The sequence below is a fragment of the Cucurbita moschata genome, unplaced genomic scaffold (genome assembly GCF_002738365.1).
Source record: "Cucurbita moschata cultivar Rifu unplaced genomic scaffold, Cmos_1.0 Cmo_Scf00064, whole genome shotgun sequence".
In the NCBI taxonomy this organism is placed as follows: domain Eukaryota; kingdom Viridiplantae; phylum Streptophyta; class Magnoliopsida; order Cucurbitales; family Cucurbitaceae; genus Cucurbita; species Cucurbita moschata.
The window spans coordinates 603,431-627,930 of NW_019268580.1; the positions used below are offsets into that span (position 1 = coordinate 603,431).

Sequence of the window (24,500 nt, forward strand, 5' to 3'; positions counted from 1 at the left end):
GGAAAAAAAAAAAAAAAGAAAGAAAAGACAACCTAAAAGTAGAGGGCATAGAACAGTGGGACCATAGCAACATAATGAAACATGGGGTATCGATTCTCTTCTGCAGTATCTAGGGTTAAATTTAGACCACCCAGTCTTAATGGGTGCTTCTTTTCACTTCTTTTTATTTTTTTATTTTTAAAAAGATGCATTAAATATCAACCTGGATTGTCCAATTAAAAAGAAAAATAAGTAGATGGCCTACAAGAAACCAAAGAGAATCCAGATAGATTATGCACTCAAGGCTATAAATTTCAGGTCAGATCAGCAGATGCTATAAAGTAAAGGGAAGATAATCTATTCTTCCAGATTCAGCAAAGTATGCTTAATTTTCAGGTCAGAACAACCTACTAACGCACTTGAAATAAAGATGTCAAGAAGAACGAAAACCAAAACATGGAAGTATCAGAAAGACACTTTCTTAAATCAGTCTTTCATAGATGAATTTGTTAAATGGGGCTCACCGGAAAGGCTGCAAGTTTGAATCCAACAAAACCACTGAGCATCTTCGAGCTCCATTCATCAACTCAAAAAGTACACTTCTGCAGCACTGACAGTGATATTGAACAGACAAATGCAAGATCAAGATACGAAAAGCACGAGGTTTTTGAAGAGGAATGGAAGAGTAAAAAGATGTTACCAAAATGGCCAGAGCCTATCCACTTTGCCCTCGTCTGCTGTCATGCCTAACATGTAGGGAAAAGAAAAAAAGAAAATGATGTAAATACAGGACAAAGTTTAGCATGTTATTACCTGAACAAGACATAGTTTAGGAAAGAAAAAGAGCAACGATTTCACGTGTGGTTTTAACAAAAAAAGATGAAGAAAAAACAATGTAGATCCCTGATGACCTGATATCTTTTTGACGTTCCATTTCCATATTTCTTAGACTTGGATCATTGAATTGGGGAGAGAGAATTTTGTTAAACTCTGCCATCCCAACTCTGTCTTTACCGTGTAATATGGCTTTTAAGTTTTCTTCCCAGATCCGGTCCTTTCCAATCCCAGGGCTCTGCATACCAAATAACTCTCAACACATCTACAATTCCATCCCAAAAAGAAATACACGAGCAAGCAAATATTTCTACCTTTTAGTGAACAAAACAAATCTAAAATAAATGTGAGGCTAAACAAAGTTGATCAAGAATAGAAGTTCAATCAAGATAATCCTATTTTCAGGATGAAATCTAACTCTTTGCGCAAAAACTAAAGGGAATAATGAGTAATAATTTCAGTATTTGAGGAGTATGCCCTAAGAAGCACGAACACTTTAGTATGGCCAGCGTATCCATGTCTGACATGTGTCGGTCACTTGACACTGCAACACTTGTTAGACACGTACCAAACACTTGTTAGTGCAATAGATGTTGTAGACACTAGTCATACAAAGTCAAAGTAGATCCAATATTTGTTAAACATGCATTAAACACTTAAAGTAAAATAAATCAAACTCATTTTTAAGCATTTAGATGTATAAACTCATTGACTTTGAATTTCCTTCTAATACAAAAATGATACATAAGTTATAAAATGTATATTTTAATAAACGTGCCCTTGTCGTGTCAATGTCATGTTGTATCCATGCTTCCTAGAGTTTGCCAATAGTTCACAGCAACATTTGTCTGATTGTCGGATTTGCTTCCGCCCAGTTCGAGATATTTAGGGTCTTCAAGTTTGAATATAACTAAGGTTCTCTCTTCTTCTATCAACCTCCCACTCTCTTCCTAAAGGAACTGTCAACTGAAATTCTCAACATAGTAAATTCACCTGTTATAATACTTTCTTTATCTTTCAGTAATCAAAATACACAGAAGGTCATCTGCTCAAACAAGCTAACCACTAAGTTAATGAATCTCTTTTACTTCTCTCCAATTCCAGGCTTCCCTTTTCTCCAACAGGCGTTTGTGAATTTCTGCACGGCAATCACATTCTCCCTTTCCTGTCTGAAATACAACAACCATCTGCCACAAACCATTATTCTTAAAGGCTTAAAATTGTCCCAAAACATAGTTCAACATTAAAATTGGAATATTATCTTACCAATCATTCTCAGCCAACTTGTCCCCTCTCCATTAAATCCTCATTCACTAAGACGGAGATATATGAATTTCCTTAGAAAAGTAAATCTCCTCATTGTCGCATCTTAAAGCAATATGATACCAATACTAAGGTAGTGGGAACAGGAATAAAGCAAACCGATCCTTTATTAGCAAATAATTTTGATTTAACTAATCTGATAAGACAATTAACATGTGAATAAGGATTTACATAATGGCAATAGCTAAAAGTCAGCAGTGGACAAGACAATTGCAACCGAAAGATGTGTTTGCTAAGAAAACAGACGTACAATACAACTAACTGATCAAAGTGATGTATTAACGTCAAGACAACAGATTACAGAATGAAAGACAAGATGAACACAAGCAATAACAGCAGTGATACTTATACATCAGTACAAACTGGAAAGTAAAAGAAAAGGAGTCCGATCATAAAGAACGGGAAGCAGAAGGTAGAAAGTAGCACTATAAACTCAAAAATCGAACCAAATACATTCAATATATTAGATTTTCTTCATCGGAATATCATTACATTAAAACCTAATTTCAAAAACTTGAAGAAAGGAAAGTCGTTCCCCTGAAATAGGCCAGGCGTAAAAAAAAAAAATCTCATCATTCGTACCTTAAAAATTCTGCAAAATCATGAGAGATGGGGAGAGAGACCTGAGGTTGATAGAACTTGAGAAATTTAGTAATCAAGATCGGAATATCGCCGCGAGGAGCAACGAGAGGTATCCCGAGGAACTTGCAGAGTTGAGGTTTCAGTTGTATTTTTTGGCTTAGAAGACGAGCACCGACACTAATCTTGGCAGGAGCCATGGATTTTCGAGATTTCTTTACCAGTCACCAGCTTTGATCGTGATCGTGATCGGACCTTTGAATCTCAAGCTTCTTGTCAAACATTTCTCATTTCCGCCGGCGGTGGCTGCCATTCTGCAATTCCCCACTTTAACCAGTTGGTTAATGGGCCTGGTTTTGGAGTTAACCTTTGGTTAAAATCTTATTTTATTTTTGAATTTTAGCTCTAAATTAAAAATCAATAAATAAAACCAAATCTAGAGTTATCCATTTTATTTATTTATTTATTTATTTGACAAATTCATTTAATTTATATCTAATACAAATTAAATTTCCAAAATTGAAAAAAAAAAAAACTAATCTTGTTTAATAATTATTTTATTTCTTATATTTAAAAAATAAGAATTATATATTTGAAAATTACATTTAAACTCAATTTAATAATTGAAATTTCTTTCAAATTAAATCTTGAAATTGGTGTAAATTAAAAATTTTAAATATTATTAATAAAAATATAGATTTAGTATCATTTTTAATTCGAGCTTTACTGAGGGATAAGAAATTTATTTTAAAAAATAAATAAATCAAAATCAAAATCAAGTTAAAAAGAAAAATACAATTTTAAGGAAAATGAAATTGAGAGCATAGGATTAACGCATTGTCGTTTGGAGAAAATGTTGAGAGCCAAAGAGAAGGCCAAGTCAAACGACATGTCGGTATACAATCTCATGCTTACGTGAGAATGATTATGTGCTGTAGCCGTGCTTTTTAAGCTAAATATAATAATTATTATTATTTATATTCATAGAAACTTAGATAATACTTTTTTTTTCAATTATTAATTATTCCTTTTCATACCACTTGCAATAATTGGAAACAATGCCTAAGTTCTCTTATAAAATATTATAGGGACAAATCCGTAATTTGACCATTCATTAATAAATTAAAAATTATAATGAACATGAGAGGCAAATCGACACCTAACAATAATAATAAAGAACTTTGAATTAGTTTAAAAAATAGTAAAAAAAGTAGTATATTGTATGAATTATATATATATATAATTGAATCAGGTCACACCAACAAACGAACCATTTGAATGCATGGTGTACTTAGTCATAGCCAGCTCGTGTTACATTTTTTGTGTTTGATCAAACCCAATTTGTTCGGTATGGAATCAATTGTGCTCTTCTCCGCTCCCAAGACTTATTAGCGTATATCTTAAAAAATTAAATAATTAGTAATTTGTATAATATCAGAAGTAGTATTTTATGCTCCGATAAAAAATCTTACTGATCTCACGTACCCCAACCAAATAAATATTTAAATAATTAATATACGTTGATATTAAAAATAAAAAAAAAGACTGAAATCCACCGAACAACCCATTAAAACCACGTTGTTTGTTCATTCAAAAGAGAAAATAAATCAGTCAAATTTGTCGGAATAGGTATTGTTTTAAAGGTTAACCCTAGTAGTAGGGATGAGAAAAGCAATTATAATATGGTTGGAAAATAACAACAATTAATTCAATCTAACTCAATTGTAAATTTTTTTTTAATGTGGTCACTTGAAGTTGATCCGGTCATTTATTATTATTTTTTTAAATAAATAGTTAGTTCTAAAAATATTTATTTATTAATATTCTGTTTCCAAATATTTCAAATAGTTAAAAGTTATTTTTAAAAATGATCGAAGAATAAATAATAAAAAATAATTATGAAATTAAATAAAATGTCTATAATATATATATATATATATATATATATATATAATGCTTACTTGTCATTCCACTCTTTCTCTCTCTATTGCTGGACATGGCTTGGTGCCTATACCACCATTTCCCATATCTCTTCTTTTTTTTTCTTTTTTTTTTCATGTAAAATATGTCACCTTTATTATTCCCAAATTCCCCATTTCTTTCCAAAACCATATACTTTTTACCTTATATATACCCTTTTTACTTTTAACCGCATACGTTCCACTTCCGGCATGTTTTGTTCACAATTTTGATAATTTAATTTTAGGTCGAAGATTCAATAAAATGACAAAATTAACGAAATTAACGAACACAAACTAAGGTAACTTTTAATTTTATACCATAAATACATCCAAATAAAACTAAATAATTAAATAATTAAAAGGTAGATAAAATAAAAAAATAAAATGCTTTCCTCAATTTAAGATTTTCTAGGTAGGTATGTTCTTTTTTTTTTAATAATTAATTTTTTAAGAATACACGTCAAAAAAAAGTTTTATACAGGTTATCATCCTCATTTTATGATATACTTATAAATTCTTTTAATATCACACGATTGCATTCATATATATAAACATCTGACTTTGAATAAATTCCCTTATCTTATATCGTCATCTCTCCATTACCCTAAAACTCCTTTACAACTTGATTATTTTTAAAATACCCTTATAAATACAAAATTATATATTAATTTTCTTTACCAATGACATAGTTGAAGATAATGTAAATAAAATGAGATGCAAAAGATCTCCATCAAAGTCTAAGTGGTCCTCCACTTCACACAAAATATATATATATATATATTTTTTGATGTAACTCTATACAAATTTTTGCAAAAAAGACGTTCAGTTGAAAAAAATATATCTTCTCTGTTTACTTTGTTATTTGCTCTCTAATTATGAGACCTATCACGAAAACGACGGATGAATTGTCTTCATAGTTGAATGCAGAATAAATGGACTGATTTATATTTTTCTTTTTGTCAATTATTATTATTTTTTTCTTATTTCATCCATTATTTTTTATTTGTAAACATTTTATTTCTAAATAAAAATTAAAAAATATATAAAAAAAAAAGATTATTTTTTATTTCAAATATGATAGGATGGAGGGGTCAACGAGTCAATTAAGGTTGTTAAGCTTTAAAAAAAATGATTAGATACGGAAGCTCTCAAGGAGATTTGAGACCACAAATAAGAGAGTCCTTAATGAGAGGGAATTCCATCATTATCTTCCATATTTATAATTATAAATATTATATTATATATTATTATAATTAGTGGGTAGGGCCCAACTGGACCTGGCCCACCACCAAATGATTGGGCCATTGGGAGTACTGAGAAAATGGCTGCATCCGTATCGTGGCAAAATAATGATGAAATACCAAATCCACCCTTCGAGTGCATGACACGTGTCGAAATCCTAACTCAACTCTCGAACTGACTAAACGACAAAGCGCAATTACTACAAAAAGACGATCTCACCCTCCCCACCACTTAGAAATGATTGTGACCGTCGGATTGGAAAAGAAAAAAAAAATCCAAATATTAAAATTAAAAAAAAAATAACAGAGATATTCTTATTGTGTTAGATTTAGATAAAGATATGCGCATGATATAAATAGTACTGTGGGCTTGGCCCACGACACTTTATAATAAATAAATTATTAGTTAATTAATTAATATAATATATATACACACATATATTATATTAGCATGAAATGAAATGAGATCGTACGGCTCACAATTCCTCTGTTTGGTCCCCACCCATTTCTGATTTTGTTTCCACAAATATATTATTCTTTTTTTTTTTGTAATATTTTATTTTAGTCAGACAGAATTACGTCTAATTACGCTAAATTTTTATCGTAAAGAATATATTTTAAATTAGGAGACAAAAATAAATTATATTCTAGCGATATAAATAGAAGTAAAATTTGGTGATATGATGACTAACTTGTTTATTCAAATATACCGAACATCACCGACAATTTCTATTAAACAATATCAGGTATATTTTATATACGCTAAAAGAAAGGAATTTTATTTTTTAAAATTAAAAAAATAATTAGAATTTGTTTGGGTCACTAAGTTTGAAAAAGAGAATATATAGATAGCTTAAGAGGAAAATAGGGAAAAAGTGTGGAATTTAAAATATTTGCAAGTTGCATAGCTAATAGAAAAGTCAATTCAATATAATAATTAACTTTTTTAAAAAAATAATTTTAATTTAAAAAAATAATTTTATTATTGTGACCCCATTTTGCCCTTTCATCCACTGCAAAAAGGGAAGAAATATTCATTATTATTTTTATAGACAAAAATCAGAATCAGATTTATTTTTAATTTTAATTTTTAATTTTTATTTTGTATTTAAGGGGAGAGAATATTAAGAGTATAATAACCATAAAATGGAGGGGGGAAATAGTCATATTTGGAATAATTGAGGGATATGAATGTTGAACACTACAGTAGTTTAAAGCATGTGTAGCTATTTGGAAGGGAATAAAAGAATTTCTTTTAGTTTTTTTTTTCTCGGGTCGGTTAGTGGTTGGAATAGATAAATTTTTGGGACAGATCTGAAATTTCCAGTTGATTGGATTTGTGAACTGAGTAACCCGAGTAGAGTTCACAACTAAACTTAACTCTTTATTTTTTAGGTGGGTCGGGTTGGGTTGTAAGGGTGTTTTTTAAAATTATTTTAAAAAATCATAGTTATCTACTGGACGTGTTACATTAATAACTAAAATCTCATAAAGTTTAATATCAAACATTTACAAGCCAACCACGTATCACCAACATCAGTTACATACGTCAAATATTCTTAATCTCAAAGGTAGGATAAGGTAGGGTTGGGTTGTAACTCTATTTTTTGGTTTGTCTGGTTGATTCGACCAGAAAAATGTCAACTCATGAACGGACCAAAATGTTCTGTTTTCAAAAAATTCAACCCAACCCAAACCCAAAAAAATCTAACCTAACTCAATTTTTAAGATTTGGGTTGGATAGTTTGAGCACGTTTTGATTCTTAGGTCATATGAATACCTATAAAAAAAAAAAAAATTGGAGAATTATGCTATCGTTATTTAAAACACTATTTCTATCGTATGATTATTACAAGTCTCAAAAACACTATTTCTAATTCTATCGTATAATTATCATGAGGCCAAATCTAAAGGTAAAAACAATCGTTTGTCAAAGAAAAAACTATTGACATACACTTTTACAGTAAATCAACGTAGAAATGTATAAGATCAGATGAATCATAAAATAATGCTAATAGATGTTGTTCGCTTTGGTCCGTTACGTATAGTCATCAGCCTCACGATTTTAAAATGCTTCTGTTACTCTTATAAGAAATGTTTTAGTAATCTTGTCCAACCAATGTAGAATCTCGCAAAGTTCCTCTCTCTTCGTGGCCAAATTAGCACACCAACCTTTGATCTTCTGGTTCCATGCACCAATCCACATTTTGTTCCTTTCAAACTTGTTCTTTTAAGATATAAAGATAGCCCCTTATAAAGGTGACATAAGCTAACCCTAATTCGTAGATGGGTATATTATATATAAAAGAGTTTGATTTCGTTTGATTCGTAAATAAGAATTAGACACGTGCGAGCGATGCATGTGGGCTTCTATGTTTGACGCTCGTTTGGTTGAAACTTCTCGAAAGTCTTCCGAACATATGTCCTACTAATATCTAACCTGCCTTTAGAGTGTCTTTAACATATGCTCTTTCAAAAGTTTACGACCCCCATTTGATTTGCTTTTCATGCAAGGAGATTGCCCTAGTTGAATGGAAAATATTCTCTTTTTTTTAGGGTTGTCGTTTTTTTAGAACCATGTTGTATGGTTCGGATAAACTGATTTTTTTTTTTAGTGTAAGAAATACGACGGAGTATGAGGATTTGAACTTTCGAAGCTAAGGAGACGAGTAAATTTCTAAGACTACTCTCCTGAGGTGTTCTCGAAGTGTTCCCCATCCACCTCGATAACTCTATTTTTTTAATACATGTTTTTATTATTATTTAAATTTCAAGTTTTATATGTTTTATATATCAACAATTAAATAATTTTATGTTAACAATATTGGTTATATTAGAAACGTGAAAAATCTATGTTTAAACGAGGATTTTTTTTGGGTAAAATTAATAATTGAAATAAAGGATAATTGAGTAATATTATATTTGTTTGTTTTATTTATTTATTTCAAATTAGTTAGGTCCATAAAAAATATCTATAAATTTTACATTTTTTTTGTCGTAAAAATATCTATCTTTTGATTTAAAAAAAATTAAAAAATACTTGGTATAAAAATATTTATTACTTTATTAAAAAAAAATCTTTTGAACTTTCAAATATTTACTAATACCTTATAAATTAAATTAAATTAATAAATTTTTTCAAAAAATACTTATAAATTTTTAAAAATTTAAAGATATTATTGAAAATTTTAAAAGTCAGACAATTTAACCTAAAAAATAAAAATGGATCCATCTCCGTGGATATCAATATCAGTATATATTTAAATTAAATTATTTAGAAAAATTTGCTGAAAAAGACCCGTTCCACCCAGAGATTAGCAACATTGAATATATTTTAGAAATCAACTTCGGATTATAATTAGGAGTCAGTTACGACACTAGTTCTATAAAACCGAGTTTATCTCTCTTCCCTTTATTTGGGAGGAGGGAAATCTTTACTAATATCGAAAAGATAGAAAAGATGTTATCGAAAAAGATTGCCACTCTCCGTTCGTGTTTCTCTCTAAATTTGAAAAAAAAAAAAAAAGAAATCTTTGCGTTCAAAGGATAGACCCATTATTTGTCTTAGAATTATTATCTCTATCAATAGTGTTGAGCTTTGTTTGTCTATGGATTAGATAGGACATGCTTTTCATAGCCATTTTCCCTTGTGTGGATTTATAGCACATCAAACACTAATTTCTCGATAACATGTGTCTGACAGACACAATGGTTTGACACGGTTTATTTTAGGTATATGTGATGTCCCACATTGGTTGGGGAGGAGAACAAATCACCCTTTATAAGGGTGTGGAAACCTTCCCCTAGTAGAATCGTTTTAAAGCCTTGAGGGGAAGTCCGAAGAGAAAGCCCAAAGAGGACAATATCTGCTAGCGGTGGATTTGGGTCGTTACAAATGGTATCAGAGCCAGTCACCGGACGATGTGTCGGCCTTCTCGCTGTTCCCCGAAGGGAGGTAGACACGAGGCGGTGTGCCAGTAAGGACGTTGGGCCCCAAAGGGGGGTGGATTGTGATGTCCCACATTGGTTGGGGAGGAGAACAAATCACCCTTTACAAGGGTGTGGAAACCTTCCCCCTAGCAGACGCGTTTTAAAGCCTTGAGGGAAAGCCTAAAGAGGACAATCGCTGCAAGCAGTGGATCTGGGTCGTTACAGTATAAAATTTCATGGCTTTGCTTTTGGAACTACTCGAAAAATCTCGTATTAATGAAGATAATTACTTGTATAACTCTCGACTCCTATAATATTTTGTTGTCACATCATTTTTTTTTAAAGGTAATCGATTAATAATACAAAATTAAATTAAATTTTATTTTTTTAAAAGAAAACACGACAAAAAAAAGAACATTAAATTTTAGTTTTCACTCTAAAATAAATAATAAATAAATAAAAATAATAAAAAAAAATCCCTAAAACAAGGCTTTTTGTGGAAGAAAAAGTAAAGCCATGACAACCGCCCAAGAGGCCCCCTCTTTGTATTGTTTTCTCTTTTATTTTTTTAATTTTTTTTATAAATACAAATTCTTCTATTTTTGTGTCGGAATCTGTGTCATGTTTTTTTTTTTTTTAACGTTATAGCTGTCTTTACTAAATTCAAACCAATGGTACAAATTTGAATAGCTTCTACTTGTGTTTTTTTTCCCCTTAAAATAAAAACCCCTATACCATAGTGTGTCTTATCATTTCTCGGCTAAATATGGAATATATTTCTTCTAAAAGATCTTCCTTTGTTAAACACGAGTGATTGAAATTCTTTACAGTTCCATCCAACGATCTCCTAACGTGACATTAAAAGTATGCAAAAGAATTGTTATAGCTTCTATAACGATTCATCTAGAAGACTCTACTCCCTATTACATGATTAGGTTTCCTAGGGAGATGCTTCCATACCCTTATAAAGAATGTTTCATTCCTCTCTCCAACCGATATGGGATCTCACGATTCATCAAGGTTTCCACACCCTTATAAATAATGTTTTGTTTCCCTCTCCAATCCATTCCTTTGGGACCCAGTGTCCTCACTAGCACTCATTCCCTTTTTCAATCGACGTGAGATCTCACAATACACCTCCTTCGAGACCCAACATCCTTGTTGGCGCCGTTCCTCTCTCTAATTGATGCGTGATCTCACAATCCACCCCTCTTCGAAGCTCAACGTCCTCCTTTATGATCACGATAGATCGAGTCTTAAAAAGGTTTCCACGCCCTTATAAAGAATGTTTCACTATCCTCTCAAACCCATGTGAGGTCTCACATTTATGATCATAATCAAATGACATTGAGTGGATATTGTTTAGAATTGTGAAAAAATATTTATAATGCTTAGGACGTTACAAATAGTATAAGATGAACCAATGAAGCACATAATATATAGTTTTGATTATCTTAGTTTAATTCATAACATTTTATAAACCTTTTAGCATAAGAAAATGATATGATATTCATAAAATAAGATAACCCATCAATTAAACTTTAGTCCCAACAAATGAAAAATAATGAACTTTATTGAAAAAAATGATGACATTAATGAATATAAAATAAGATGAATGGAAGGCAAAATGAATGATGATTATGATTTATCCAAGTTGAATCCTTTTTCTCCTCTCTCTTTCTCCTTTCCAATATCCAAAGTGTATCATAATTCAAACCCCTTTTCCTTCATGAGTGTAGTAATCATTAACTCTCTTTTCTTTTTTTTTCCCTTCTTTTTTATTTTATTTGTTTATAAAATATATCATACCTATCGATTATTTTCAATCATTTGATGTGTTATCGATAGCTATATCGACATATCGACAAATTTCTGGTACCCTTGTTATAATTTTGACTGCCCAATAACCAGTTTAGTCCCGAGGTAAGGAACAATCAGTTACACCAAATGATGCAGTGGACAACCTGACAAATATACATCGACAGGAGCATGTACTATGATGGTCGGAACAAAGGGTCATGATCTTACGAGGGTGAGCCTCGATTCAGAAAGAATCAGGGCCAAACTAGGGTTACTAATTCTCCATCTCATTGGGAAGGGTTAAGTATAACATCTCATACCCACGATTTGTATTAGGATTTAGAATTCGAATTCAGCAGCAATAACCCTAGAAATTCTCCGAGCTACCCCATGACTTACTTCTTCATCCTCTTGCTCGTCACTTCCGTATTTTCTTACTGGGTATCTTTGATACTAACCTTGTCTTTAAAATAGCAAGATTGTGCATGAAAGCGACGAACAGGGGATGTAAAAGAATGTCGGGATGATCAAATGTCTACCCACGATTTGGATAAGGATTCAGAATCCAAATTCAACACCATTAACCCTAGAAACTCTTCAAGCTACTCCATGACTAGCTTCTTCATCCTCCTGTTCATCACTTCCATACTTTCTTAGTGGGTATAGTTGATACTAACCTTGTCTCTAAAATGATTTTTCTAGCAAGATTGTGACGTGAAAGCAACGAACAGGAGATGTAAAAGAATGTCGGGATGATCAAACGTCTCGGCATGTGTAGGTAATATAAAGAATGGGGAAGAAAGCAAGTGTGAGAATAAACTAAGAGAAAAGAGAAGGGAAAAGCAAAGATGGTGGAATCCCATGAGGAGGAGAGAGAGAGAAAAGAAAGCTCACTTCTCTCTCTTTCCCTCCCTATATATTTCCTTCATCTCTCCCACTTTCTTCAGCCATATTAACTCTTTTGTTCTCTCTCTCTCATGGATATGGCTGACCCTCAGAACGACGCCGTTCTTGCCTACCCTCACAATAACCTCAATAATAATAATAATCTCCACCAGCTTCCCCTCCTCACTGTTACTCTCAAGGTCCCTTTCTTTCTCTCTCCTCTCTTTCTCTCTCTCTCTCTCTCTCTCTCTCTCTCTCTCTCTCTCTCTTCAAATTTTGCATTTATTTTTGTTCAATTTATTGTTTTTTTTGATTTATAAGAGAACCCATTTGGGAAATTTGGATTTTTACAGTTTGAAGAAGTTGTTTACAAAGTGAAATTAGAAGGGAAAGGCGGCGGCGGAGGCGGCGGATGCTGCGGCGGTGGTGGTTCATGGGGCGGCACTAGAGAAAAAACCATTCTAAACGGAATAAGTGGAGTTGTTTTCCCCGGCGAAATACTCGCCATGCTTGGCCCTTCCGGCAGCGGAAAGACCACCCTTTTGACTGCACTTGGCGGCCGTCTCTCCGGCAAACTCTCCGGCAAAATCACTTACAATGGCCACCCATTTTCCGGCGCTACCAAGCGCCGGACCGGCTTCGTCGCCCAAGACGACGTTTTATACCCTCATTTAACCGTCGCCGAAACCCTCCTCTTCACCGCCCTCCTCCGCCTTCCTTCCTCCCTTACTGCCGACGAAAAAGCCCAAGCCGTTGAGCGAGTCATCTCCGAGTTGGGTCTCACTCGCTGCCGCAACAGCATGATCGGCGGCCCACTTTTCCGGGGAATCTCCGGCGGAGAGAAAAAAAGAGTCAGTATCGGTCAAGAGATGCTGATTAACCCTAGCTTGCTTTTGCTCGACGAACCCACCTCCGGTTTGGACTCCACAACCGCCATGAGAATTATCACCACCGTTAAACGCCTCGCCGCCGGTGGTCGGACAGTTGTCACGACAATTCATCAGCCGTCCAGCCGCCTTTACCACATGTTTGATAAGGTTGTTTTGCTGTCGGAAGGCAGCCCAATTTATTACGGCGCAGCTTCAACCGCCATGGATTATTTCTCCTCCATTGGATTCTCTACCTCCATTACCATCAATCCAGCTGATCTCCTTCTCGATCTTGCAAATGGTATTTAAATTATTTTTTTCCCCTTAATTTGGGTATTTTTCTCATAAAGGAAAAAAAAAAAAACATGAATTTCTTTGTCCTTTTTTTTTTCTCCTTTATAAAATTGAATCATGTGTAGACCATTTATAATCACTTGGCCTACTACTACACATTTTGATGCTTTAAACTTTTTTTCCCCTCATTTTTTAAATTGGCCCCATGTTATTATTATTATTATTATTTTTCGGGTTCAACCCAAAAATCAAATTTTGATCTTTAAAATGGTAGTTGATGTTTTATCTACTGAATGGTTAATAACAGGAATCGGTCCTGATTCGAAATATGCAAACGACGGAGGAGAGAACATGGAGCAAGAACAAAAGGGTGTGAAAGAAGCCCTAATTTCAGCTTATGATAAGAACATTTCCTCCACATTGAAGGATGAGCTTTGTAGTTTGGATGCTAATAACTTCACTAACTATGCAAAAGATGCCTCAAGTAAGCTCACTCGCTTTCTCATCACCCTTTTACCAATCGTTTAAGCTTTCTTGCTTGGTTTTCAAAACTCGTATTTTAAGTATTTGTGTAACGGTCTAAGCCCACTGTTAGCAGATAATGTCCTCTTTGAACTTTCCCTTATGGATTTCCTCTCAAGTTTTTAAAACGTGTCTAGTAGGAAGAGGTTTTCACGTCATTACGAGAAATGTTTCGTTCCTTTCTCCAACCGACGTGAGATCTCAAATTTGAAAAAGTCATTTCAAACCGACTCTAAAAGTTGATAGAACGAAAAAGATTTCATCTTTTATATCAGAACAGATAGTTGGATAATGAATTTGATACACCCACGAAAAAAAAAGGTTTCAAGGAAAATGATTTGAGGGAATAAGATTCCAATGATGATGATGATCATAATGTGGGTGTAGAGAGAGAGAGGAGATCAAGAGAAGAGTGGTGCACGAGCTGGTGGTATCAATTCAGAGTGCTATTGCAAAGAGGGCTAAAGGAGAGAAGGTATGACGCCTTCAACAAGCTAAGGATCTTTCAAGTCATAAGTGTAGCCATTCTTGGTGGACTCCTTTGGTGGCACACTCCGACATCCCACATCGAAGATCGTGTAAGAATCACTTTCTTTTACTTTATTTTCTTTTTAGGATGTCCACGAGACAAGACAAGAATGTCTGATGTTCTGTGTTTGATGTTTTAGATAGCGTTGTTGTTCTTCTTCTCCGTCTTCTGGGGCTTCTACCCGCTCTACAACGCCGTATTCACCTTCCCACAAGAACGCACCATGCTAATCAAAGAGCGATCCTCCGGCATGTACCGTCTCTCCTCCTACTTCCTCGCCCGAACCATCGGTGACCTTCCTTTAGAACTCGCTCTCCCGACCGCCTTCGTTTTCATAATCTACTTCATGGGTGGCCTCAACCCTCACCCTCCCACCTTCCTCCTCTCCCTCCTCGTCGTCCTCTATAGCGTCCTCGTCTCGCAGAGCCTCGGCTTGGCATTCGGTGCCATTCTCATGGATGTCAAGCAAGCCACGACGCTCGCTTCCGTCACAACGCTCGTCTTCCTCATCGCTGGCGGCTACTACATTCAACAAATTCCTCCGTTCATTGTGTGGCTTAAGTATCTCAGCTATAGCTTCTATTGCTACAAGCTTCTGTTGGGTGTGCAGTACAAAAACGACGACGTTTATGAGTGTGGGAAAGGGGAGTTTTGTCGGGTGGCGGATTTTCCGGCGGTTAAGTCGGTCGGGTTGGACCGGCTTTGGGTTGATGTTTGTATTATGGCGCTCATGCTGGTTGGGTATCGGCTGGTTGCTTTCTTGGCTCTTCATAGGGTGAGATTGAGATGAAGAATTAATGAGAGTTTTTGTTTTTTTGGGGTATGGCTTTGTATGTTTTGTAATTTGTTCTTGGTTTCTCTTTCTCTCTCTACGACTCTCTTGTATCATCATTGGTAGCCAATAAGGGCAAAGTTGGAAGAGTTTTCATCATCTTCTATCCACCCGAGACTATCAACTCGAGTATAGCTAATTTGATCAAAACTATATATATGTTCGACCGCACAAGCTGCCTGCACGTGCATGTTTAATTGTCTGCAATACAACAGACTTGCCTTTATACTAGGCTAGGTCATCCAGCTCGATCTTGCCTCTACTCAGAGCTAAGGTCTCTTAATGCAACGTTGCATCTCATCTTGTCATCTTGGTTTTCAATCGAAATGGTTCATATGTCTTGACGTCATTCCAAGTTTTGGGGTGTTGTCGGCCATCGTACTCACTTGATCATGCCATCAAGAATGGGCCCATGTGTCGCTCATCTAGTTGGGACATCTTGAACATTTATTCATCTGGGTTCTATTGAGACATTAACTTTCATGTGCCCGTGTCATTTATGGATACCGTACCAAATAACAAGTGTATAATTCAACCTCCAACACGTATGTCGAGGTGCAATATCGGCACACCCACGTCACTCGGTACTGTACGTTAAAACCCACACTCTTGTAATTTAGCACAAAATGAAATGTGGAACTAAAAATATGTGCTACTGACTAGGGTTGCAAAGTGGCCCAAATAATAACAAACGTGGCAACCCAAAACAAATTGCATCAGGCTCAAACCTAAGGTGAAAAGACTAAAATGCCAAGACAATTATTACAATTACTACCATTAATTCAACGGACCCACGTGTCGCTTATCTCGTTGGGACATCCCGAACATTCATTCATCCGAGTTCTATCAAAGCATTGACCCTCTTATGTCTATGTCATTTACGGATATTATATTGGATAGCAGGTGTATAATTCAATCTCAAACATACAAGTTGGGGTGCAATAATGGCATACTCGTGTCGTCCAGTATTTTTTTTGAAAAACCCATTTCAAATGAAAGTCGTCCGACACACTCATCTCGAAACGGTCGCCATATATATTTATTGTAATTTAGCATAAAATGAAATGTGGAGCTAAAAATCTGGGCTACTGACTAAGGTTGCAAAGTGGCCCAAATAATAACAAACGTGGCAACCCAAAACAAATTGCATCAGGCTCAAACCTAATGTGAAAAGACTAAAATGCCAAAGACAATTATTACAATTACTACCATTAATTCAACGAACCCATGTGTTAGCTTATCTCGTTGGGGCATCCCGAACATCCATCTATCCAGGTTCTATCGAGACATTGACCCTCCTGTGCACATACCATGTTATTTATGGATACCGTACCAAATAGTAGGTGTATAATTCAATCTCTAACACACAAGTTGAGATAATACTGACACACGCGTAGCCTGGTACTACCTTTGAAAAACTCATTTCAAAGAAAGTCGTTCCAGACACTCATCTCGAAACCCTCGCCACACACACATATATATATATATATATATATATGGTAATTTAGCATAAAGTGAAATGTGGAACAAAAAATATGGGCTACTGACTAAGGTTGCAAAGTGGCCCAAATAATAGCAAACGTGGCAACCCAAAACAAATTGCATCAGGCTCAAACCTAATGTGAAAAGACTAAAATGCCATGACAATTATTACAATTACTGCCATTAATCCACATATATGGTTTTTTTTTTTTTTTTTATGAACTTTTTCACTAGGTTTTGTGTATATTATTTGAACTCAATAAATTAAAAATAAAATCAATATTTTTTATTCCAAAGGAATTTAAATAATTAATCCTAGAGAGATTTAAAATTCGAATTTAAAATAATAAATTCATATAAATTTCGTATATAATATATATTGAATTTTAGTTTCATCGAGAATAAAAATTGGCAACGGAAAGAGTTTTAAGAGGAAAAAATTGAATTTTTCTAAGAGAGAAAGGGAAAGAGGGCTTTGGTTCGGTTGGACTTGCTAGAGGAGTAGCTTGTCGGTGAAGTTGGATCTGAATCGGATCATCTGATGCGATTGAGACCAGAAAGCGGCGAAGTGGAAGGAGAAACTCTGATTTCTCTATTTCTTATGTAATTTTATTGCTAATCGCCTCTTTCAGGTCCGTCTTAATCCTAATTTTATCGTATTTCACCATTGAATTCTCATTCCGCCATTGATATTGTCCACTGCTCTTCTTTCCGATCATTTATTTCTTTCCATGTATGTTAATCCATCTCTCTTGTTAATCTGCAAACGGACTTCAATTTGAAAATCCCTCATTCTCTCATTCTCTCTCTCTCTCTCTACTGTGGTTTTGGGAGAAATCGCGAGTTTGGGGATCACTGTGATCTAGAATTACGAAATTCAGTTGTTATGATGATGGATTTTGGTGAGCGTCTGAGGAATTTTTGAAGTCTTTGTGTTGAATCAGAGAAAAATGGTGTTTGGGAGATTTAGGGATATCATCTCGTCTGCAACCACTCGTTTGTCGGGTCGCCAGTCTTCTGTAGATGCGTATAAGTCGTCTTCGTCGCCTGGATCTTCGCCTCCCTTGATCGCTTCTTCTTCTCCTATTCTTGCCGGATTTGCTAGTCCTGCGCTTAAGAACAATCTAAGGCTTTCATCGTCGCTCCAGGATCTCTCTACTTACCGTCGACTTGATCTCGAAGAGGGTAATCATGGACTTGAGAATGCTGCTCCTGATTTCAGATCACTCCAGCGAGAGAATGCCGCCTCTAGTTTCTCAAAAGAGAAGACATTGCCTGGAGGCTTCTTCTGGTGGTTGAGCAAGAAGTGGGTTCGGACAATTGTTCTTTTTCTGTGTCTATTGCTCTTTTTTGTTCTAATCTATACGGTTTCTATGTATATTTATTCATATTGGTCTCAAGGAACGCCTAGATACTATGTGGTGCTTGACTCTGGAAGTACTGGCACTCGAGCTTATGTATATCAAGCAAGTGTTAATTATAAGAAAAATGGAGCGCTTCCCATTGCCATTAGATCATATACAGGACAAAAGAAAAAATTGAAGTCTCAGAGCGGACGGGCTTATGATCGAATGGAAACAGAACCTGGTCTTGATAAGTTGGTTCGTAATGTAACGGGTTTGAGGAAAGCTATTAAACCTCTGCTTCAGTGGGCTGAGAAGCAGATACCGAAGCGTGCCCATGAAAGCACCTCTCTTTTCCTTTATGCGACTGCTGGAGTTAGAAGACTACCCCCCGCAGAGTCGAAATGGCTTCTGGACAATGCCTGGTCTATATTAAAGAGTTCGCGTTTTCTTTGCCAGAGAGAGTGGGTTAAGACCATTTCAGGTACAGAAGAGGCTTACTATGGGTGGATAGCCCTTAACTATCAGAAACAAGTGTTGGGGGCTACACCAAGGGAACCAACGTACGGGGCACTCGACTTGGGTGGTTCTTCTTTGCAAGTTACTTTTGAAAGCAAGGAGCAAAACGAGTCTAGTTTGAACATTAAAATTGGAAATGTGGATTATCATCTTAATGCCTATTCTCTTACTGGCTATGGTTTAAATGATGCATTTGGGAAATCTGTCGTCCACCTACTAAGAAGGATCGAAGAACGTGAGAAACTGGACTTGTCTAATGGAAAATTTAAACTTAACCACCCTTGCCTGCATTCTGGGTACAACAAGCAGTATACCTGTAACCAGTGTGGAAAATTATTGGGAAGAGAAGGAAATTCTGGGATTTCTCTAAGACTGATCGGTGCACCGAATTGGGAAGAATGTTCTGCACTTGCTAAAGTTGCAGTGAATTTTTCCGAGTGGTCAAATACAAGTGCTGGAGTTGATTGTGATGTGCAACCTTGTGCTATAACTAATGACTACCCTTCCCCATATGGAAATTTTTATGCCATTTCCGGTTTCTTTGTGGTATTTCGATTTTTCAATCTGACTTCAGAGGTTACACTTGATGATGTATTAGAAAGGGGTCAAAAATTTTGTGAGAAACCTTGGGAAGTTGCTCTGGCTAGTGTTGCTCCACAGCCCTTTATTGAGCAATACTGCTTTAGAGCGCCGTACATAGTCTCACTCCTTAGAGAAGGGTTGCATATTACCGATAAACAAATTGTTATCGGTTCTGGGAGTACGACTTGGACACTTGGGGTCTCGCTGCTGGAGGCTGGGAAGGCATTTACAATTACAACAACCAGGCTAGAGCTCCGTGGTTATGAAATTTTTAAACTGAAGATAGATCCTCTAGTCCTTATAGTCATTGTGTTCACATCATTGTTTTTCCTGCTTGCATTATCCTGTGTAGGAAGTGCAATACCTAGATTTTTCCGCAGGCCATACCTCCCAATTTTCAGGCATAATGCTGTCTCCACCACGTCTGTTTTAAACATCCCTTCTCCTTTTCGGTTACAGCGGTGGAGTCCAATGAATGCTGGTAAGTTTCTACACGTAATATCTCGTGTTCTCTCATTGCAACAGACTGTGCTGATATTTACATTTATTAATCTTCTTGTTGAGCTTCTCTGTCATGAAATATCCTAGTCGCATGTGCAACGTGAATGTGTTAAGTCAATCTTTGATCAGATGGGATGTGGAAGTTTACTATATTTTTGGCCTGAATGCATATGGTGACAGTTCTATGTTATGAGATCAATACGCTGCTTATGCTTTGTTAACGTGATTGTGATTTTCTGTTAGCACTTTGTGTTCCTAAATGGTAAAGTTTTCTTTGGATTAACATATATTATCTGTAACGGCCTAAGCCCACCGTTAGGAGATAGTCTTTAGGTTTTCCCTTTCAGGCTCCCCTCCAAAGTTTTTAAAACGTGTTTATTAGAAAGAGGTTTCCACACCCTTATAAAGGGCGTTTCGTTTTCCTTTCCATCTAATGTGGAATCTCACCCAGCGAGGACGCTGGCCCCAAGGGGTGTGGATTGCGAGATCCCACATCGGTTGGAGAGGAGAACGAAACACCCTTTATAAGGGTGTGGAAACACCTCTCCCTAGCAGACGCATTTTAAAAACTTTGAGGAGAAGCCTAAAAGGGAAAGTCCAAAGAGGACAATATTTGCTAGTAGTGGACTTGGGCCGTTTCATTATCTACATTTTTATGGGGCTTCGCCCTTTTGAATGCACTGTCTGCACTGTCTGCTTCATTTTGAAATGTTAGTTCTGTGCTAAAAGCAGAAGATGCACATTTGATGCCCTCTTTAATGATACCATGTCACTTTTAGTCTTGTTATCATGGTTGCTTTTTCTGTTAGATGGCTTCTTTATAGCCTTTTTTCTGGTATGCACTATGAATGCAATGTGAACCATGGTGCAACAGGTGATGGCAGAGTCAAGATGCCACTAAGCCCAACAGCTAAAGGTTCTGAAGAAAGAACCTTTGGCTTAGGACATGGCTTTGGCAGCAGCAGTGGCATTCAACTTATGGAGTCGTCGTTGCACCGATCAACAAGTAGTGGGGTTTCGCATAGTTACTCTTCAAATAGCCTTGGCCAAATGCAGTTTGACAACAACAGCGTCGGTTCCTTCTGGACTCCACACCGGAGTCAGATGCGCCTTCAAAGTAGACGATCGCAATCTCGAGAGGATCTCTCTTCAACGTTGGCTGAAACACACACGGGGAAGGTTTAGAAGAAGCAGACCTCAAACTGTAGAAGATGGCAGCATCAAGAGGACTTGATGAAACACACAGCATGTTGAAGGTTTAGAAGATCAAGCAAATGGCAACCTCAAGAGGACCTTTCTTCCTCATTGGCTGATGAAACACACACATGGTGAAAGGTTTAGAAGATCTAGCAGACTTCAGAAATTTTGGTAGGTTGACTAATTTGCCCCCTCCCCCAATTAGTTTCTGACTCTTGAATAGAAAATATATGGAAGGTTGCGTAGAGTTCGTTCATGAATTCAATTTAGGAATTCTTTGTGTATCTGAAGGGTTCAATTTTACACGAGAAGTAGATATATGCATATATTGGCCCTCTCTTTTTTGAACCCTGCACATTGGAAAGGGAAAGGGGAAAGGATTCAGCGAGTGATATTAAGATATTCACGACTAAAAAATACTAAATTCTCTTTCGGGTGGACCTTGAAAGGAGAAGGCTCGAATGTCAGCAGGCGTCTATTATTGAATTTACCCGACCTGATAATACCCTTTTTAGAATGTCTAGTGCCAAAGTCACTGAATGGATATGTGACTATGTAATGTATTTCATATGTTGGGTTCCCGACCTGATAATACCCTTTTTAGAATGTCTAGTGCCAAAGTCACTGAATGGATATGTGACTATGTAATGTATTTCATCTGTTGGGTTATGGGTGGACATTTTTCCAGAGGATATATATATATCAAGTTGAGGCAGGGCGAGGATTGGTCACGTCTCTCCCTCTCTCCTCTTCTGCGGATTAAATGAACGTTTCTAATTATTTTATTTATGGACTCTGCTCAATAAACTAACATGAAATGAGATTAATGAATCAAAACATAATTCGTAGAATGGAGATGAACATTATATATTAATTTTTGTTCAAGGAATGATTTTATATATTAATTATGTCACCAACATATCATTAATTATGAGATTATTTAATGTATTTCGAGACTTAAAAAGGATTTTATGATTTTAGTAAAATATTTAAATATAACTAAACTATGTTATATTATAATGTGTTTACATATATATTATTTTTCTTGGAACTTCGTCCAAAAATATATAATACATAAAATCTACATGGGTCGAGCATATGATTTATTAGTACCCTTTTTTATTTTATTTTTTTTATATGTATAAAACAAGAGAGAACCGGCTCGAGCGGTCTGGTTCGAAAGTCCGGTTCGGCCTAAAATTTCGTGTGTTTATCTATTTAGATACCTTCCGTTTTATAGCTTAGAGAGGTCACTTTCTTTCACAAACAAGCCGTGAAAGCCGTAAGGGACACGCCGCGGCAGCTTCACGGTGGCGATAATCTCGAGTTCCGGGGACTTTGCGTCCATGACTACGAACCTTGAGTCGCCCGAGTTTTCATCGTGGACGTACGAGACGACATATCCGTCGTCCTCCTCCGCCGCCATTTCGTCGGAATTTTCCCTTTCCCTCGGCACGAAAAACGGCTCTCCGCCGTAGCAATTAGGTCCGAAAAGCCTAGTCGCGACGATACAGTCTCGGCGTTCTTCCTGAGACACGTCGAGCTTCACAACTCCCGAAATCTTCGGCATCGGATCTCCAACGCCGGCGTAAACGAACCTATTCTTCTTCCCAACGTATAGCGGATTTATCACTCCGAAGTCTAGGTTTCTGGTCGACAATGGCCGCCGCGTTATTATCCCTGTTTTTAGGTCGATTCTGATTTTCTCCACTAAGGCGTGAACCAGATCCATCCTCTCCATCGTGTGTTCGACGGAAAGAACGTTCGGCGCCACCAGAATCACAGCGTCGTCTTCATCCCAAGCGTTAATGGCGTGAACCAGGTTAACTCCAGGTACATCAAACCACTTCATCTTCGATTCGTCGTTAGCGTATCGTGGAATTAGTCCTATTCTTGAAATTTTTGAAGGATCTGCTCCAACTGGAGAGCGTCCTTCTACTATCATTTGCATAGGGTTAAATCCGATCTGAATCTCTGTAAATACAGCGTACTTTTTAGTAATTGCAAAATCGTGCAGGAACGAAGGTCGATTCATCGAAAATATCGGCACATCCGGCTGTTTGGCTCCGTTCTTGTCGAATCGAAAGAAGGTTAAGAACGGAGGCAGAGGACCATACCGAAACGCAAATGCCTCACCCGTATCGTAATCGATTTTTGGATGAGCAGTCATACTCATGGAAAGCTTTCCGTCAAAATCATGGCGGCCGAGAGTTTCAATGTCGCCGTTTGGAGTCAATCGAATTGGATACGGTAAATCGGACTCACCTAGGGCGTAAAGACGATCACCGAAGAAGGCCAAACTAGTGTTTGCAAGACCAATCCCATTTGTCGGATTAAATTGGCCGGTAAACATCCGACCGGCGGTAACGGCGCCGCGTGCGGCAGAGGCGATGAGGCCATTGAAGCCGGAGAATACGTTGGGGATAACAGGATGTCCAGCGTCACGCTCCAAAGTGTACTTGTACGTTTTCACATAACGGCTGCACAGAACGGCACGGCCGTTGGAGATTCGAAGAGAGTGAAGCATGCCATCTCCGTCGAACAAGTGGTAGGGCCCACGGGGAAGGTATTGAGGGTTCGGGCCGTTACGAATATACGCACCATTGAGAGATGAAGGCAACGAACCTTGAATGACTTCACAATCCGTCGGAGGAAGCTCATCGACGGGAGCAAAGTTGTCAGCAAGGACGTATCGTGGATCCGTCGACGGATTCGCCGGCGGGTTTATGAAGTTGTTGATCAAGTCATCAAAGGCATTGAAGATGCTCGCCGGTACAGATGGCTCGACACGTCTGGTGGAAGAGCCCTTCGCCACTGCCGGAGGGGGAGTAGCTCGCTGGGACAAAGACGGCGATGGAAAATCAGCATCTGGTCGGGAGGCGGGTTTTTTAACGGTTCTTGGGGTTTCTTCGGCGAGTACAGAGCATATGGCGGTCGAAACGGCGGTCCTGGACTTGGAGATCGACGGAGAGAGGAGGAGGTTTCCGCCGGAGAGGAAAGGGGAAGAAATGGCGTCCATTGTTGGGAACAATGATTCGGAAAGGAGTGAAGATGGTGTCCCTGTAGAAGGTGCTGCTTTGTCAGACGCCTTAATAAAGGATGGTCCCAGAAGATGATTGAAAGGTGACCGGGATTTAAAGGGTGGGAAGGGTAAAATAGGAACTAAATTTTGTTTTTGGTTTTTTTTTCTTTTTTCTTTAAAATTATAAAACGGTTTGAACTTTTTAATGTTTTTTTTTTAATTCTTAAATTATAAATTTAATTTCACTATTTTTTTCAACTTTTTAAAATTTGTTTC

The 24,500-nt window shown here is 36.6% G+C and overlaps 3 protein-coding genes and 1 long non-coding RNA gene across 7 annotated transcripts; 2 read left to right on the top strand and 2 right to left on the bottom strand.

Annotated features, from left to right (window-relative positions):
- Nucleotides 1-241: 241 nt before the first annotated feature.
- On the bottom strand, nt 242-3,091 carry LOC111437618. 4 transcript variants are annotated; one of them, XR_002709459.1, is made up of 4 exons: nt 2,760-3,091; nt 891-2,000; nt 680-725; nt 242-589 (listed from the first exon to the last, which is right to left on the bottom strand). It is a non-coding gene; the product is annotated as an uncharacterized LOC111437618 (long non-coding RNA). The 4 variants fall into 4 exon arrangements; XR_002709458.1 differs by having other exon boundaries at nt 891-1,051; nt 2,760-3,080; XR_002709460.1 differs by lacking the exon at nt 2,760-3,091 and adding an exon at nt 2,080-2,711.
- Nucleotides 3,092-12,582: 9,491 nt separating this feature from the next.
- Nucleotides 12,583-15,728, top strand: LOC111437670 (ABC transporter G family member 14-like). The gene is made up of 5 exons (XM_023075748.1): nt 12,583-12,732; nt 12,886-13,702; nt 14,003-14,179; nt 14,605-14,795; nt 14,886-15,728. Exons 1-5 carry the CDS (start codon nt 12,625-12,627, stop codon nt 15,534-15,536), a joined length of 1,944 nt encoding a protein of 647 aa, XP_022931516.1. The 5' UTR covers nt 12,583-12,624; the 3' UTR covers nt 15,537-15,728.
- A 1,734-nt stretch (nt 15,729-17,462) lies between these two features.
- LOC111437586 (probable apyrase 7) lies at nt 17,463-21,528 on the top strand. The gene is made up of 2 exons (XM_023075621.1): nt 17,463-19,985; nt 20,880-21,528. The coding sequence occupies exons 1-2, from the start codon at nt 18,011-18,013 to the stop codon at nt 21,188-21,190; spliced, it is 2,286 nt and encodes a 761-aa protein (XP_022931389.1). The 5' UTR covers nt 17,463-18,010; the 3' UTR covers nt 21,191-21,528.
- A 688-nt stretch (nt 21,529-22,216) lies between these two features.
- On the bottom strand, nt 22,217-24,309 carry LOC111437641 (probable carotenoid cleavage dioxygenase 4, chloroplastic). The gene has a single exon (XM_023075705.1). It carries the CDS (start codon nt 24,219-24,221, stop codon nt 22,437-22,439), a length of 1,785 nt encoding a protein of 594 aa, XP_022931473.1. The 5' UTR covers nt 24,222-24,309; the 3' UTR covers nt 22,217-22,436.
- Nucleotides 24,310-24,500: the final 191 nt, after the last annotated feature.

Bases quoted from the DNA above. Each gene is read 5' to 3' on its own strand.
- LOC111437670 (XM_023075748.1), top strand. From the start codon at position 12,625: ATGGATATGGCTGACCCTCAGAACGACGCCGTTCTTGCCTACCCTCAC. The intron at 12,733-12,885 runs GTCCCTTTCTTT...GGATTTTTACAG, and splicing joins TCCTCACTGTTACTCTCAAG to TTTGAAGAAGTTGTTTACAA. The intron at 14,796-14,885 runs GTAAGAATCACT...TTGATGTTTTAG, and splicing joins CATCCCACATCGAAGATCGT to ATAGCGTTGTTGTTCTTCTT.
- LOC111437586 (XM_023075621.1), top strand. From the start codon at position 18,011: ATGGTGTTTGGGAGATTTAGGGATATCATCTCGTCTGCAACCACTCGT. The intron at 19,986-20,879 runs GTAAGTTTCTAC...ATGGTGCAACAG, and splicing joins GTGGAGTCCAATGAATGCTG to GTGATGGCAGAGTCAAGATG.
- LOC111437641 (XM_023075705.1), bottom strand. From the start codon at position 24,221: ATGGACGCCATTTCTTCCCCTTTCCTCTCCGGCGGAAACCTCCTCCTC.